This window comes from Harpia harpyja, unplaced genomic scaffold (genome assembly GCF_026419915.1).
Source record: "Harpia harpyja isolate bHarHar1 unplaced genomic scaffold, bHarHar1 primary haplotype scaffold_47a, whole genome shotgun sequence".
Classification (NCBI taxonomy): Eukaryota; Metazoa; Chordata; class Aves; order Accipitriformes; family Accipitridae; genus Harpia; species Harpia harpyja.
Window position 1 is genome coordinate 1,358,003 of NW_026293404.1, and position 14,501 is coordinate 1,372,503.

The 14,501-nt window shown below is 53.2% G+C and overlaps 2 protein-coding genes across 2 annotated transcripts in view; one reads left to right on the forward strand and one right to left on the reverse strand.

Moving 5' to 3' along the window:
- LOC128138484 (ubiquitin-associated protein 2-like) overlaps positions 1–14,501 on the reverse strand; it is a 35,973-nt gene that overhangs the window by 12,260 nt on the left and 9,212 nt on the right. The gene's annotated exons all lie outside the window — the stretch shown is intronic.
- Positions 1,179–7,554, forward strand: LOC128138483 (uncharacterized). The gene is made up of 8 exons (XM_052779733.1): positions 1,179–1,446; positions 2,908–2,967; positions 3,418–3,489; positions 3,950–4,021; positions 4,222–4,293; positions 5,896–6,003; positions 6,811–6,958; positions 7,146–7,554. The coding sequence occupies exons 1-8, from the start codon at positions 1,287–1,289 to the stop codon at positions 7,528–7,530; spliced, it is 1,077 nt and encodes a 358-aa protein (XP_052635693.1). The 5' UTR covers positions 1,179–1,286; the 3' UTR covers positions 7,531–7,554.

Genomic DNA, 14,501 nt, shown 5'->3' on the forward strand with positions numbered 1-14,501 from the left:
TTATTTTCCTAGACTTCAGCAAGGCCTTTGACACTGTCTCTCATGGCACACTCCTTGAGAAGCTGGCATCTCGTGGCCTGGATAAGTGGGTCTTTTTCACTGGGTGAAAAACTGGCTGGATGGCCGAGCCCAGAGGGTTGTGGTGAATGGGGTGAAATCCAGCTGGCGGCGGGTCACAAGTGGTGTTCCCCAGGGCTCGGTGTTGGGCCCTGTTCTGTTTAATATCTTTATCGATGATTTGGATGAGGGGATTGAGTGCACCCTCAGCAAGTTTGCAGACAACACCAGGTTGGGAGGCAGGGTCGATCTGCTTGAGGGTAGGGAGGCTCTACAGAGAGATCTGGACAGGCTGGATCGATGGGCTGAGGCCAATCGTATGAAGTTCAACAAGGCCAAGTGCTGGGTCCTGCACTTCGGTCACAGCAACCCCATGCAGCGCTACAGGCTTGGGGAAGAGCGGCTGGAAAGGTGCCCGGCAGAGAAAGACCCGGGGGTGCTGGTTGACAGCCGGCTGAGTATGAGCCAGCAGTGTGCCCAGGTGGCCAAGAAGGCCAACGGCATCCTGGCCTGTATCAGAAATAGTGTGGCCAGCAGAAGCAGGGAGGTGATTGTTCCCCTGTACTCGGCACTGGTGAGGCCGCACCTCGAGTACTGTGTTCAGTTTTGGGCCCCTCACTACAGGAAAGACATTGAGTTGCTGGAGCGTGTCCAGAGAAGGGCAACCAAGTTGGTGAGGGGCCTGGAGCACAAGTCTTATGAGGAGGGGCTGAGGGACCTGGGGCTGTTTAGTCTAGAAAAGGGGAGGCTGAGGGGAGACCTTATCACTCTCTACAACTACCTGAAGGGGGGTTGTAGTGAGGTGGGTGTTGGTCTCTTCTGTCAGGTGGCTGGAGATAGGACAAGAGGAAATGGCCTCAAGTTGAGGCAAGGGAGATTTGGGTTAGATATTAGGAAAAATTTTTTTACTGAGAGGATTGTCAAACATTGGAATAGGCTGCCCAGGGAAGTGGTCGAGTCACCATCCCTGGAGGTATTCAAAAAGCGAGTGGACAGCGTACTTCAGGACATGGTTTAGTGGGCATGGTTGATGGTTGGACTCGATGATCTTGAAGGTCTTTTCCAACCTAAATGATTCTATAATTCTATGATTCTTCCACACTCGTGTAGAACCAGGAGATGCCATAGTGTGCCGATTCAGTAATGCCCTGGCAGCGGGGCTGTGCTGGGGAGGCCTGGCGGAGGGGGTGGCCCGACAGGGCTGTGAGGTCACAGAGCCCCGCTTTGACATGCTGTGCTGCGCCAGCTGCGGGCAACACTGTGGCAGCAGCGGCAGCAGCGGCAACAGCATGGCGCGAGCCTGGGGGGCCGTGGTCCTCGCCTGCCTCCTCCTGCTGGCCCTGCAAGCCTGGGACGCCCAGGCTGCTCCAAGGCGAGCGCAGGGAGCAGGTAGGCAGGCGGGCAGGGGGCCAGCACCCAGCTCCGAGCAGGGCAGCGTGGCATCCACCGCACCTCAGCGGGGCAGCAGTGGGGCCGGGGCTAGGGCTGGGTCTGGGAGAGCAGCTGGGCCAGGCTGAGCGAGCCAGGCAGACACCCTGTGGGGAGGCATAGAGGGGCTGCAGCTGCTTCGGGGGCGTTTTCTGGGCGAGCAGGGGAGCTGGGAGCGGCGGTGCGGGGTAAGAAACCCGGCGCTGAGTCCCTGCGGGGCCCTCTCTGCCGCCCGGCCCAGTCTGCCCCCAGTATGTGTGTTGGGCCGGGGGTGGCGAGTAAGTGGTGCTGCAGGAGCCAGGCGACAGCCCGTGGCAGCGCTTCTCCCCGGGCTGGCTGCAGCCGTGCCCAGGGCCGTGGGTCTGGCCTTCAGCCTCGGGGACGTCCCGGAGGGGCGTGCTCAGGACTCATCCGCTCGGGAAAATGGGAGCATTTCTGCTCTAGTCCTGCAGCCCTGCTCCCCTTGGATGACCCGCAGGTCCCCAGCCCGGAGGAACACGCGGGGTTAGCGCTGGCGCAGCCTTTCACAGGCTCTCGTCCCCAAGAAGCGTGGGCGATCGCTTTTTCCTCCAGTTCGTTGGTGTTGGCTTCCTCAGCCACTTTAACAGAGTGATTGGATGGAATTTGTTACAATGAAATCTGTGACTTAAGGATTCAAAAATGGCAAGGATTGCCCGAAACTTGCAGCAGGGTTGCACACAGGTGGAGGTTAAATCAAACCACACATGCGCACAGACGGAGAAGACGGTTCTGAACCACACACAGACAGGCGAAATAGTTCCGAACCAAATCACACAGAGACAGGCAAATAGTTCCGAACCAAACTCCAAATGCACACGCACAGATACAACAGTTCTGAACCAAATTTTATGCCGCCCCCCCCCCCCCCACACACAGAGGTTAACCTATGATTAAAATTTCCCTTTCATGAGTTTCATGAATTACTCGCTTTTATGTACCGGCATTCGTCAACGGATGGTCAGTAAAGCTCGCGCAATCAGGCCCTTAAGTCCTCGCAAAACCGTCGACAGACAACAATCTTTCAATCCTCGCAAAATCTACCCTGGGTGGCGTCCCAGCTCAGGGGAGGTGCTGGGTCACACAGCCTGCTGCAGTCCCAGAGAGCTCCAAAGGTCTCGTCTTGGATCGCTGTTTATAGGGTCTCGAGATGATTGGCTTTGGTCATTATTTTACCTTCTGGCCACAGTTTGTGCTGAGTCATTCTGATACATAGTTCGGGCAGCAGATGGGCCAGGGGTGGCCAGGGGCTGCCTGGTGCCCTAAAGGCGCTGCACTTACAACCAAGATAACAGCACAATAGGGGGTTTTCCCAAAGCATGCATGGTTTATCCTGAGATCTCAGAGTGGCTCAGGGGGCTGCACCACCACACCTGTGTTTGATTACCTGTTTGGTTCCCGCAGTCCATGTTGATCAAGATGCTCAGTGGAATCCTGTTCCTGAGGTTGGGGGGAATCCCAGAGGTAAGAAGTATTCAGTCTTCATTTGTTATTGGCCTTTTGTATTTTTTAATATTTGGTTTGTTATTTGTTAATGTTTTGTTGTGGTAGTTCAGCCTTCCAATGGCCAGCAGGCTCTTCTCTGTAAGAATCGCGAATGATCATTTTTTCCTCTGGGGCTACATGCTCCCACTTTAGTGTGGGCTTCCTTTTGTGTGTGTGAGAGGTCTGGTGAGAAGGCCCTGAGAGGCCGTATGTTTGTCCATCTGGTCCTTGAGGGGTGTTGCACATGGGCTGGAGACAGAGGTTTGAAAGCTGCCGGTCCCAGCCAGGTCCCTCTGCAGCTTTGGACGTCTCAGCCCGCATCTGGGTCCCGTGTTGTTGCCTGACCCCCTTCCAGTCACTGCGGGTCACTAAGGAAGAGGTAGATCACAACATGCGATGGGAACGTTTTTCATCTCTGCTTGGTTACAGCTGTCCGTGGAGACAGGGGTTACTTGACTTCTCAACTTGAGCCTGTCCGTGAGCCTTGGGGCGATCCCACAGGTAAGGCCCTTCAGTGAATGAGCATTTACATTTTAATTTTCTGTTCCTGTGAAATTTAGCTTACTACTTTCTTGGCTGATGCTCAGGCACGCAGAAGAGCAGAGAGGGAAATGGGTCTGGCTCAGTGATGTGCCCCGGGGCGCTCTGCCTTGCTAAACTGTCTTTGCCAGCCTCTCCGCCCCTGCACTGCTTCTGGGGCTGGCCGCAAAGCCAGCGGGCACGTCGGGGTTGAGCTTGGAGCTGGTGTGAGCTCCAGGGAGTCCTTTCTCCCGACAGTTCCATGCCTGGTTAGTGGCCACTGCAGGCACCCGATAAATGTTTGCAAGATGCTCCTGAGTGGAAGGGAGAGAGGAGTGCTCTGGAGTAATCCTGTGTTTGAATTGCATTCACTGTCATTCAGATCTGAAGAAGTATGTTGAAGTATTTCACGGGAGCTGCTCTGTCCTATGTTCATTTACAGATGTGGCTGCAGGCGATGGTTATCCAGCTTCCTGGCTGGGTTTCAGGGCTGACCCACAGGCAGGTCGCATGGGTACGTCATGGCTTTTCACTTCTTTGAGAGCTGCCAGCTCAAAGTCCGAATGTCAGCCAGGTGCCTCTGCAGGTGTGAGAATACAGACCTGCATGTGCATGCCGTGACATTACGTGATCCCCTTGCATGTTCTGCTACTCAGTTATGACGATGTAGGTCAGAACACGTGATGGTAACTTCTCGTGGGTGTTTGGTTGCAGATGTGGCCAGACGGAGGGCTTTTCCAGCTCCTTGGCTGAATCCTGGGCTGAATCCCAGCTGGCATCCCAGGGGTGAGTAGTCAGTCTTTATTGACTTGACAGAATAAGCGCTCATTTTCAATATTTTATTCATGTGACATTTACCTTCATACTTCCTGTTAATGTCCTCAAAGACAAAAGTATAAAGCTAAAATAGGGAACTATTCCCAAAAGATATCTGCAGTTCCAAAGGAAATCCTGAAAGACTTGGAGAAAGCAGCACCTGGTTAATGTATTTCACTCTGTTAACCGTACAGCTTGGGAAGCTGAGGTTTTAGATTCATGTGTGGACGTGCTGTAGCCTGCACAGCAGGAAGGGATCAGTCAGAACCTCGCTGCAGTGGCACTCGATTTCATGCCTTGCCTGGGCTGATGAACCACAGAGATGGTCCAGCACAGTGTCTGCTACCCGTTGTGGTTCTGGCTGAGTCCCAGAGGCAGCTGCTGCCCCAGTTGTACCATTACTGGTCAGAGCTGCTTTGTGCAGATGCTGGTATCCAGATGTCAGGAACCAGTGTGTGCTGAATTTCTGTTCAGCTCATGCACAGCCCAGTTTGCAGCTGGGCAAGTTCAAGGCAGGAATGACGTCCCAAGAAATCTTGGCTGCCCTTTCCTAATGTTGGAAGTCAGGTGCAGATGCTGATTCTGCAGGCATTTGTTTGTGATTGACGTTCAGCCTGCAGACTGATAGCTGTGGTAGGATGAGTGTGACTGTTGGTGCTGCTCCCGGAGCGTGTGAGGCACGTGCGGAGGAGCTAATTGCTCATGAGCCATGAGGGGGCCAGCACCCTGCCAGTCGCTGGAGAGGAGAGGGCCCTTGGCTTGTGGAGACGATGCGCAAGCAGCTTTCGGTCGCTGGGATCAGCAGGCTTTGCCTGGGCTGCAGGCAGGATCGATCCTCCGGCCGGGTTTGGAGCAGCCCGGGCTTCACAGCCTGGTCCAGCCCCTTTGCTCTCCCTGATGTCTGAGGACTCTCGGTGACACCTTGGGGTCAGGGGCGGGTCGCAGCCGGACACCCAGCTTGAGGCCGGACACCTCACTTGAAGGCGGCCTTAAGTGGATCGTTCAGTTAATTCAGTCTTGGGTGGTTTAGCTCTCCATTTCTAGTTGTGTTTCAGAAAACTTGGCTGTGGTTTCCTCTTGTTTTGGGGGACTTCACTGCCGCTTGTGAAAGTGCCCAGAACATGGTTGCAAGAGCTTGGGGTTCAGTCCACCGTGTGTGTCTGTTCCCCTTCCCGTGTGCTGGAGTTGGCATGGTGGGATGTGCTTCTCAGAAGGCCTCTTTCCCCAGCTGAGCTGGCTGCGGCTTTTTCCCATCCTCTTTGAAGGAAGCAATTTAGCATCATCTTGCAGTTTGCCAAAAATGCAGTACATGTAATGTGAACAAGAAGATCACACGTGCAATTTCCCGTTTCCCAGCAGGTCAGGTTTTGCTGTCTGTATTGGTAGAGTGAAAAGTGTCATGTGCTTAATTTTTTCGCTGTGAACGTCACATTCTTTGGACTAGATGCACTCCCAAAAGCCCAGGCTTTGTTTCTAAGCTTTATTAATGTATTTGGGGAGTATTGCCTCGTGAAGGTATCGTCTTCCTGATGAGGAATGGTTGCCTCTAATTGTCCCGCTTGCTTTCTACAGAGACCAACCGTAAGACTGTGCAGAAGGAGGCCTTTCAGAAGGGAAGCAGGCACACCGTGCCAGTCTCCGATGAAGAAAGAGAGGCAATGCAAGAGACTGGCATGCCAGGTAATTGCTGTCCCGTGGTCATCCGGTGTCACCAGTCAGAATCCCTGTGTGCCTGCAGGCTCTTCCCCCGGAGCCCGCTCTTGCACGTCATGTCAGCAGCCAAACCTGGAAGTGTTAGTGCAGAGAAGGTGTTGTCAAAGAAGCCAGGAGTGGCTCTCTGAGGATGACTGTCGTCTCTGGTGTGTGGAGGTTATTGCCAGCAGCGTGCCAGAGAGATGCTGTTAGACCTCTCTGGACGTGGTTAGAGATTGCTCACCTCCTGCCACACCCAGTTCCCAGGAATTTAGGAACTTTGCCCTTTTGGGCATGAGGCCATTTGAGGGCTACAACCCAGCCCTGCGCCACGCTCTCCCGGGGCAAGCCTTCCCCGCAGTGTGTGCATCGGGGCCGGGGGTGACAAGCAGGTGGCACTGCAGGAGCAAGGCAATAGCCCGTGGGCTGGCTCCCATCTTTCAGGCTCTGGGACGTCCTGAAGGGGAGTGCTCAGGAGATGTCCGCTTGGGAAAACAGGAGCGTTTCTGCTCTACCCCCGCAGTGCCGTTCGTTGGTTGAACTGCAGGTCCCCAGCACACAGCCCTGGCCTGCAGCCCGGAGGAACAGACAGGTAGTGCTGGTGCAACTGCTCGCTGGCACGTGGGCTCTTCTCCCCGAGAAGTTTAAGCGATCCTTCTTGTCCTCTGGCGCTAAGACACCAGAGCCAGAGGCACCAACCACTGAAAAACAAATCTCTTGGGCATGTGAAGCACACTGTGAGACTATCCATAGCGCAGAGCACAGTAACGTGTGGCGTTGTCTTTTCTCCTGCAGGGGCAGATGCTGGGAGAAGGTCTGAGGCTGCTGGTCACGAATTGCTGCACAAGTACTATATCCCAGTGACTGCAGTAGCCTTGGCTGTGGTGCTGTCTGGGCTAGTTGGATCTTGCATAGTCATTTCACGGCTGAGGAAGAGAGACCCGTGAGTTGGCTTTTCCCCAGAGTTAGTTATTGCTGCAGTTGGCAATGGGGTATTTGCAGTTAGAGTATCCTGGAGTGCCAAGGCAGCTGCTGGCAGTACTCTGCTGGGGTTTCTGCTGTAAGATTTTTTTTACCTGGCCTCTTAATTCCTATCAATGAGTAGTCTTTTCTGAAACCCATTTCTACAGAAGGAGCCAGGGAGATGAAGCAGCACTGGGACAAGCTGATACTGGCTCTGCCTGGAAAAGTGAAGATCCAACTAGAGATAAAGGCAAAGCAGAGTCAGGAGCAGGAACAAGAAAAGTTGAGGTTGCTCAAGAAAATGGGACTTTCAACAACAGCTCCAGCCCATCACCGTGGCCTTTTGTGGCAGAGCTCACGCAGCTGTACAGGAGCGCAAGCGCAGACCCCTCACCTCTGCCCGCTTGTCCCAGCTGCTCTTTCACCAACGATACCTCTTCAGTGGACAATTCGATTTCTCTCGACTCACCTCAGCCTAACCCCTTCTGGTGTCCCTGTCACCAGTTCCAACAGGGATACTGTACCTCAGAAGATGAGTCTTTTTTAGAGTAAATAAAAAATACATTTTGGCCAAAAGCAGTGCGTCCTTGGCTGTTTTGGCCGTTTCCGTCGGGGTATAACGCACAGAGCTGGGACCAGCGCTGGATCTGTGAGAGAAGCTGTCAGAGACCTGCGCTCCAGTGAGGGACCCCTTTGTCCCAGCATCAGCCTGGTTTCCCAGCTGGGGCTGTCAAGAAGGCTTTCACCCACCAGAATGGGGACGTGCTGGTGGGACGTGAGGTGCGAAGGGTTGTCCTTGAACTGACTGGGGATGCTGCCCTGAATGCGGATGGACTGGGCAGAGAGGGAAGGGGGTGCTGGAAAGGATGGCCGACCAGTGCTGAGCACATCAAGGAGGGCTGACGGGGTGGCAGAGGCTGCGGGGCTGGAGCAGTGTTCCCCACCCCAGACCCTGGAGATGATAAATGAGCGGAAAGCTGGAGTGGGGCTGGGTGGGAGAAGGAGCGGAAGGAATGTGATATTGGTAAGCAGGCTGGCATTAAAAATGGAACAGAGTATAACGAAATATTAATAATACTGTAAAAAGAAATGGGTTAAGCTTTGCAGACTGCCAGCAAAGGGGAGGAACACCTTTGGAGTACATCTAAAGTCACGCTGGCCAAATACAGCAGATCCCGTTAAGGCTGACGTGGAGGCCTGACTCGCGAGGGTCTTCTCGGAGCATGTCAGATGACGCAAAGGACGGACCTCAAACCCAGTCTTATCACAATTCCGCTCTGCAGTTGCGACTGAATGGTACAGCAGCCAGGCAGAACATCGTTCTAGGCTGCCTTGCTGGGCAGTACGAGCACCTCCTCCCAGCGCTCCTCCCCCTGTGCAGAGCACCCCATGGCCAGCCCCGGGGAAGCCCACCACGCCGGGATGTATGATTTTTTTCAAAAGAATCCAGGTACTGAGCAGTCTTGCAGGGAGCCATAAGTGGGAGACAAGTCCTGAAAACTGGGGGTGTGCAAGCGGTGCCCATGCTGGAGAAAAGGCAAAGGGGGAGAGCGAGGTTCAGGTGTCTCCTGAGAGGGCCTGACTCTGTCCCCTCGGGGTGTGGGTGCTGGGCTGGGGGGGGAGAGCTGCGGGTGGCACTCCCTGATGCAGGGATGGTTTTTGTCGGTGCGGCTCAAAGGAGCGATTGGTCAAAGAGCTGCGCTCCCCCACGTGCTCTCCATCTGGCCTCCTGAGTTCTGTTCAGTGGGACAGCTTGTCCCAACGGGTCAGCGAGAGCCTCCAGGCAGCAGCACTAGCGAGCCTCGGAGAGTGAACGTGGGCGAGCGCAAAAGAAATTGCGCGCAAACGTGAAGGGTGGCCGAGAAGGGGGAGCAAAGCCATGACACTGGGAAAACTGGATTACGGCCGTCCCAGAGTGTAAGCAAAGCTGAGAGGAGAAAGAGAGGCTCCAGAGTGCATTGATTTGCAATGGCTTTGCAAGGTTCCTTTGTTTCTGCTGAAACCAAGGAAATGTTGCAGCCCCAGGATGTTCACTCATTCGGAGATGCTAACAAAGTGAGAAAGAACATTTCCTGGCAATGTCAGACCTCCTGTGAGATCACCAGTAGCGCGCAGGACCCACTAACGTGCAGAATTGTTCCTCCAGGTGTGGATGGCAAGAGAAACGCAAATGCCGCAGACGCTAAGGATTTCCAGAAGTACTGCATAGAAGGTGCCATGGTGGTCTTGGGCTCCGTGCTGCTTGGCATGGTCTTGTGTTGCATGGTCCGTCTGTGGAGGAAGAGAAGACAGTGAGTTGTTGGCAGGGGTTTTTGCCAAACTTGTGTATTAGATGGCTGAGATGTATTAGACGGCTGAGATGTATTAGACATGAAGCATTTAGAGGTAAGGTATTCTGGAGTGCTGAGTTATTTACTGGCCAGACTCGACCGAGTCGGTTTCTGCTGTGTCATGTTTCAACTGACCTCTCAATTCATGGGCATTCTTTTCTGAAACGCCTTCTTCCTGTGGGAATTGTTAGTTAAAAGTGACCCTGCCTGGACAAGAGCAGACCCAGCGACAGACGTATGCAGAGCAAGGTCAGAAAGTAAAACCAGCAAGGGATGACATGGCCACAGAAAGTGAGACCTGCAAGAGTGCCATCTCCCTACCATGCCCAGCTTTGGTCCCCTCGGTCTGCAGGGTCAGGTCTCCTTCCCGGCACGTGTAGAGCAGCCCGGTCAGGATGGTCAGGGCCGAGAGGAGACGAGCCGTGGGCAGGCGAGCAGAGCCCCAGCCGAGGGGTGCGGGGCGTCCCGTTTTCTGCATGGAGCTCTCCGTGCCCACAGCTCCCACGTGCAGCCGGGTGCCCGCACCCCACAGTGCACCCAGCGCTGCCCCGCACCCCACAGTGCACCCAGCGCTGCCCCGCACCCTCGCACCCGCCCAGCACCACAGCCACACTGGGGCCTCACCAGACTCTTCTCTCCACAGGCACCTCGCCGCAGCTTCAGGAGCCCGTATCACTTTGTATAAACTATGCATACCTTGCTGGAAGTGATCCAAGGTGAGACCATTGGAGCTCTCTGGGACTTCAGCGGGCTGTGTGACCCAGTGTCTCCACCTCAGCTGGGAAGCTTCTCAGGGTAGATTTTGTGAGGACTGAAGGATCGTCTTTTGATGATTTCATGAGGGCTTAAAGCCTTGAACAAGGATTTTGGCCCGAAAACGGGACTTTGGGCCCTACAAATGGGTCTTGGACACTCAAAATGAGGCCTTGGACATGAAGGAAACGGGGCTTTGAGCCCTAAGTAAGGCGTTTCTACCCTAACATGAGGGTTGGGACCCTAGCATGGAGTCTTTCAACCCTGGAATCAAGGATTTGGACCCGAAAATGAGTCTTTGGGACCTAAACCTGAGGCTTTGAGCCCTAAAATGGGGTTCTGGACCCTCCAAATGAGGGCTTGGACACTCCAGATGTGCCTTGGACCCTAAAAATGCCTGTCTGGACCCTAAAAAGAGGCTTTGGACCCTGAACATGAGACTCTGCAAACTAAAACTAAGCCTTTGCACCCTGAAAATGAGAGGTTTGGAGCCTAAAATGAGCATGTGGTAGGCAGAATGAAGACTTGGACCCTAGAAATTCATATTTGGAGTCTATAAAGAGGCTTTAGACCTTCAAAATCAGATTTGGGGGCATAAAAACGATGCTTTGGGCCCTGAAAATGCATCTTTGAACCTTAAAAGTGCAAACCCTGGACCTTTGGACCCCCTCAAATGATGCTTTGGACAGTCCGGATGTGGCTCGGACCATAAAAATGCCTGTCTGGAAACTAAAAAAGCAGCTTTGGACCCTGAAAAAGGCATTTTTGGAGCATAATGGGAGGCTTTGGACGGCTAAGACTTTGGAAAGTAAATACGAGGCTTTAGACCCTAGAAATGCGGCTTTGGACTCTACAAATGAGGCTTTGGACCTTCCAAATCAGACTTTGGGGCTTCAAAATGATGCTCTGGACCTGTTAAAATGCATATTTGAACCTTAAAAGCGTGAACCCTGGAACTTAGGAATGAGGCTTTGGACCCTGACGGGGAGGCTTTGGACCCTAGAACTGGAACTGTGGGCCCGGAATAAAGGCTGTGGGTACTAAAACATGGGCTTGGACCCTAAAACCAAGGATTCGGGCCCTAAAACGGGGCTTTGGGCTCTATGAATGGGTCTTTGGACACTCAAAATGAGGCCTTGGACATGAAGGAAAAGGGGCTTTGAGCCCTAAGTAAGGCGTTTCTACCCTAACATTAGGGTTGGGACCCTAGCATGGAGTCTTTCAGCCCTGGAATCAAAGCTTTGGCCCCTAGAAATGAGGCTTTGGGACCTAAACCTGAGGCTTTGAGCCCTAAAAGGGGGTTCTGGACCCTCCGAATGAGGGTTTGGATGCTCCAGATGCGGCTTGGACCCTTAAAATGCCTGTCTGGAATCTAAAACTGATGCTTTGGACCCTGAATATGAGACTGTTGAAAATAAAACTGAGCCTTTACACTCTAAAAATGAGGGGTTTGTTGCCTAAAATGAGGCTTTGGAAAGTAAACACGAGGCTCTGGACCCTAGAAATGCGGCTTTGGACTCTACAAATGAGGCTTTGGACCTTCCAGATCAGACTTTGGGGCTTAAAAATGATGCTCTGGACCCTTTAAAATGAGTCGTTGAACCTTAAACGCGTAAACCCTGGAACTTAGGAATGAGGCTTTGGACCCTGAAAAGGAGGGTTTGGACCCTAAAACCGAAACTGTGGGTTCTCCAAAAAGGCTGTGGGTACTGAACAACAGGCTTGGACCCTAAGTACGAGGATTTTAGTCCTCAAATGGGGCACTGGACCCTTACCATGAGGCTTTGGACGTGAAGGAAATATGCAGTTTTGCAGCCTAAAATGAGGCCTCGATAGCAGACTCTGGGCCTTCCAAATGATGGTCTGCGCCCTCAAAATGAGTCTTTGAACCTTTACGAAGCATGTGACGGAATTACTCCTTCATTGTTTATCATGTTGAGCAGCTGCATGGATTACTAATGTTTCACAGTATTAATTCAGCAGGCTCTCAGTCACTTACTGAGGACCTGCGATGGGTAAGGGGTCTCTCTTCCTTGGGCAAGGATCTGAAACCTTGAGAGGTGTCCCTGCTCAAGGGGACAGTCGCTGGGCGTGCAGTCCAGCTGCACTTCAGGGAGAGCTCAAAGTGGGCACAACCTGATGAGCGAAGTGGCTGGCTGCTAGCCAATAGCCGAGACGGGCTAGATGTCTTCGTTTCCTCTCCGGTATCTTGTTCTGTACTTTGGTTATCTTGCACTTTTGGGTGTCGAAACCACCTTTCGAAGTCTTTTCCGAGACACCTTCGCTCCCTCGCCTGTGAGCCAGGGGCTCCCCAGCTTGCAAGTTCACCCCCAGGACGCCAAGGAGCCTGTCGCTCCTTAGTCACCCCGCACCAGAGCACGGCTAGGGGTCAAGTGTATCCATCCCACCCGTGCCGGCGAAGGACCGCCGTGAACAACTACAAAAGCCGACGCTCTTCCGCAGCTTCCCGTCCCCTCAGAGCTTTCCCTCCCCTCAGGGCTTTCCCGCCTCTCTGCCGCCTCCCGAGAGCGGCGCTGGGATTGGGCAGTGCAGGCCCAGCTCTGATTGGCGGCGCTTCCCGCGGCAGCAGCCGATTGGCTGTCGCTCTGCCGGCCGGGGAAGGCTCTGGGCTGGAGGGGGGGAGCGCTCCGGGGCGGGGGGGGGGGCGGTTGTCATGGCAGCGGCGCGGCCCAGCCCCTGCCGCGGCCTGCGCTGTCAGGCGCTGGTGGGGGGGGGCTCGGGGCCTGCCCTCAGGAGCAGCACCGCGAGTTACCGCTGGGAAGTGTCAGGGAAATTCCCTTCCCCAGCGGGAATCCTGTCGGCCAGGCTTTAGGGCAGGAGAGCGTATGAACTTTGTGGCTGTAGCTGTGAGTTCAGCACAGGGGCTGCAGGGTGAGGAGGTGCTGGAATGTGGCCGCAGGCGCTGGGGTTGCTGCTGCCGAAGGAAGCCAAACAAAAGGCAGGGTGCTAGGGCAATCCAGCTTGCTTAGAAGAATGAGCACTGCCTGCGACTAGCGTCAGGCTTCAGACCACCCTGTCAGGATGGCTTTGTCCCCTCAGAGCAAGTAGCGAGGCTTTAAAAACGAGGCTTGGGGCCCTAAAACTTAGGGTTTGGACCCCAGGAAGGAGGCTTTAAATCCTCAAAAATAATGAACGTTTGGGCCCTACGATGAGGCTTTCAGCCCTCCCAATTAGGCTTTAGGCCTGAGAGAGTTAGACCCCCAAATGAATGTCTGGACCATAAAAATGAGTATTTGGACGCCCGGCGTGCGGCTTTGGCCCTTAGAAATGAGTCCTTGTATGCCCCGAATAAACCTTTGGACCCTGAACCTGAGGATTTTCTTTTTAAGTGGGGGCTTAGACCCTACAAATGAGCATTTGGGCTGTCAAAATGAGGCTTGAGACCCTTCAAATGAGGAGAGGGATCCTACAAATGAGGCTTTGGGCCCTACAAACGAGACACGCAGGGAGAAATTGTGGCTTTAAAGATGAGGCTTTGGACCCTAAAAATTAAGATTTGGACCCTAGAAATGAGGCTTAGAACCCTAAAAACGAGGCATTGGACCCCGAAAATGAGACTTTGGAACCTCAAAATTTGGGACTAGAAACAAAAGACAAGAATTTGGACAATAAAATGAGATTTTGGACTCTAAAAGAACGATCGGGGTCTTATAAATGAGGCTTTGGAGCCTCCAAATAAAGCTTTGGACCCTAAACCCAGTCCTTCGTTCCCTAACAAGAGGGTTTAGACCCTACAAATCAGTATTTAGCCACTCAAAATGAGGCTTTGGACTGGGAAATCAGGTTGTGTCCTATAATAAGGATTTGAACCCTATAAATGCATCTATGGATCCTAATAACGAGGGGTTGGGCCATATAAATGGGAACTTTGACTCTCATCATCCCAGTAAACTAAAACTGAGGCTTTGGGCTCCAAAAATGAGGCTTGGTACCCTAAAATGGGGGCTAAGGCCCTACCAGTGAAGCTTTGGATTCTAAAAATGAAGGTTTTGATCTGAAACTGCCTCTCTGAGCCCTAAAAATGAGGCTGTGGACAAAGAATGCCCCAAGCCTGTCAGTGTTTAAGAGGCATTTGGACAATGCCCTCATTAACATGCTTTAACTCTGTCAGCCCTGAATTGGTCAGGCAGTTGGACTAGATGATTGATGTAGGTCCCTTGCAACTGAAATAGTCTATGCTGTTCTATTCTAAAAAACCGAGGCTATGGGAGCTAAACTGAGGGTTTGGACCCTAAAAATGAAGCTTTGGACATTCAAAATCAGACTTGGGGCATTAAAAGTGATGCTTTGGGTCCTTAAAAAGGCTTTGCACCTTTGAAGTGGGGTTTGGAACTTACAGATGAGGGTTTGTATCCTAAAACTGAGGTTTTGGACCTTAAAAATGACTTTCTGGACCCCCAAAAGGAGGCTTTGGGCCCT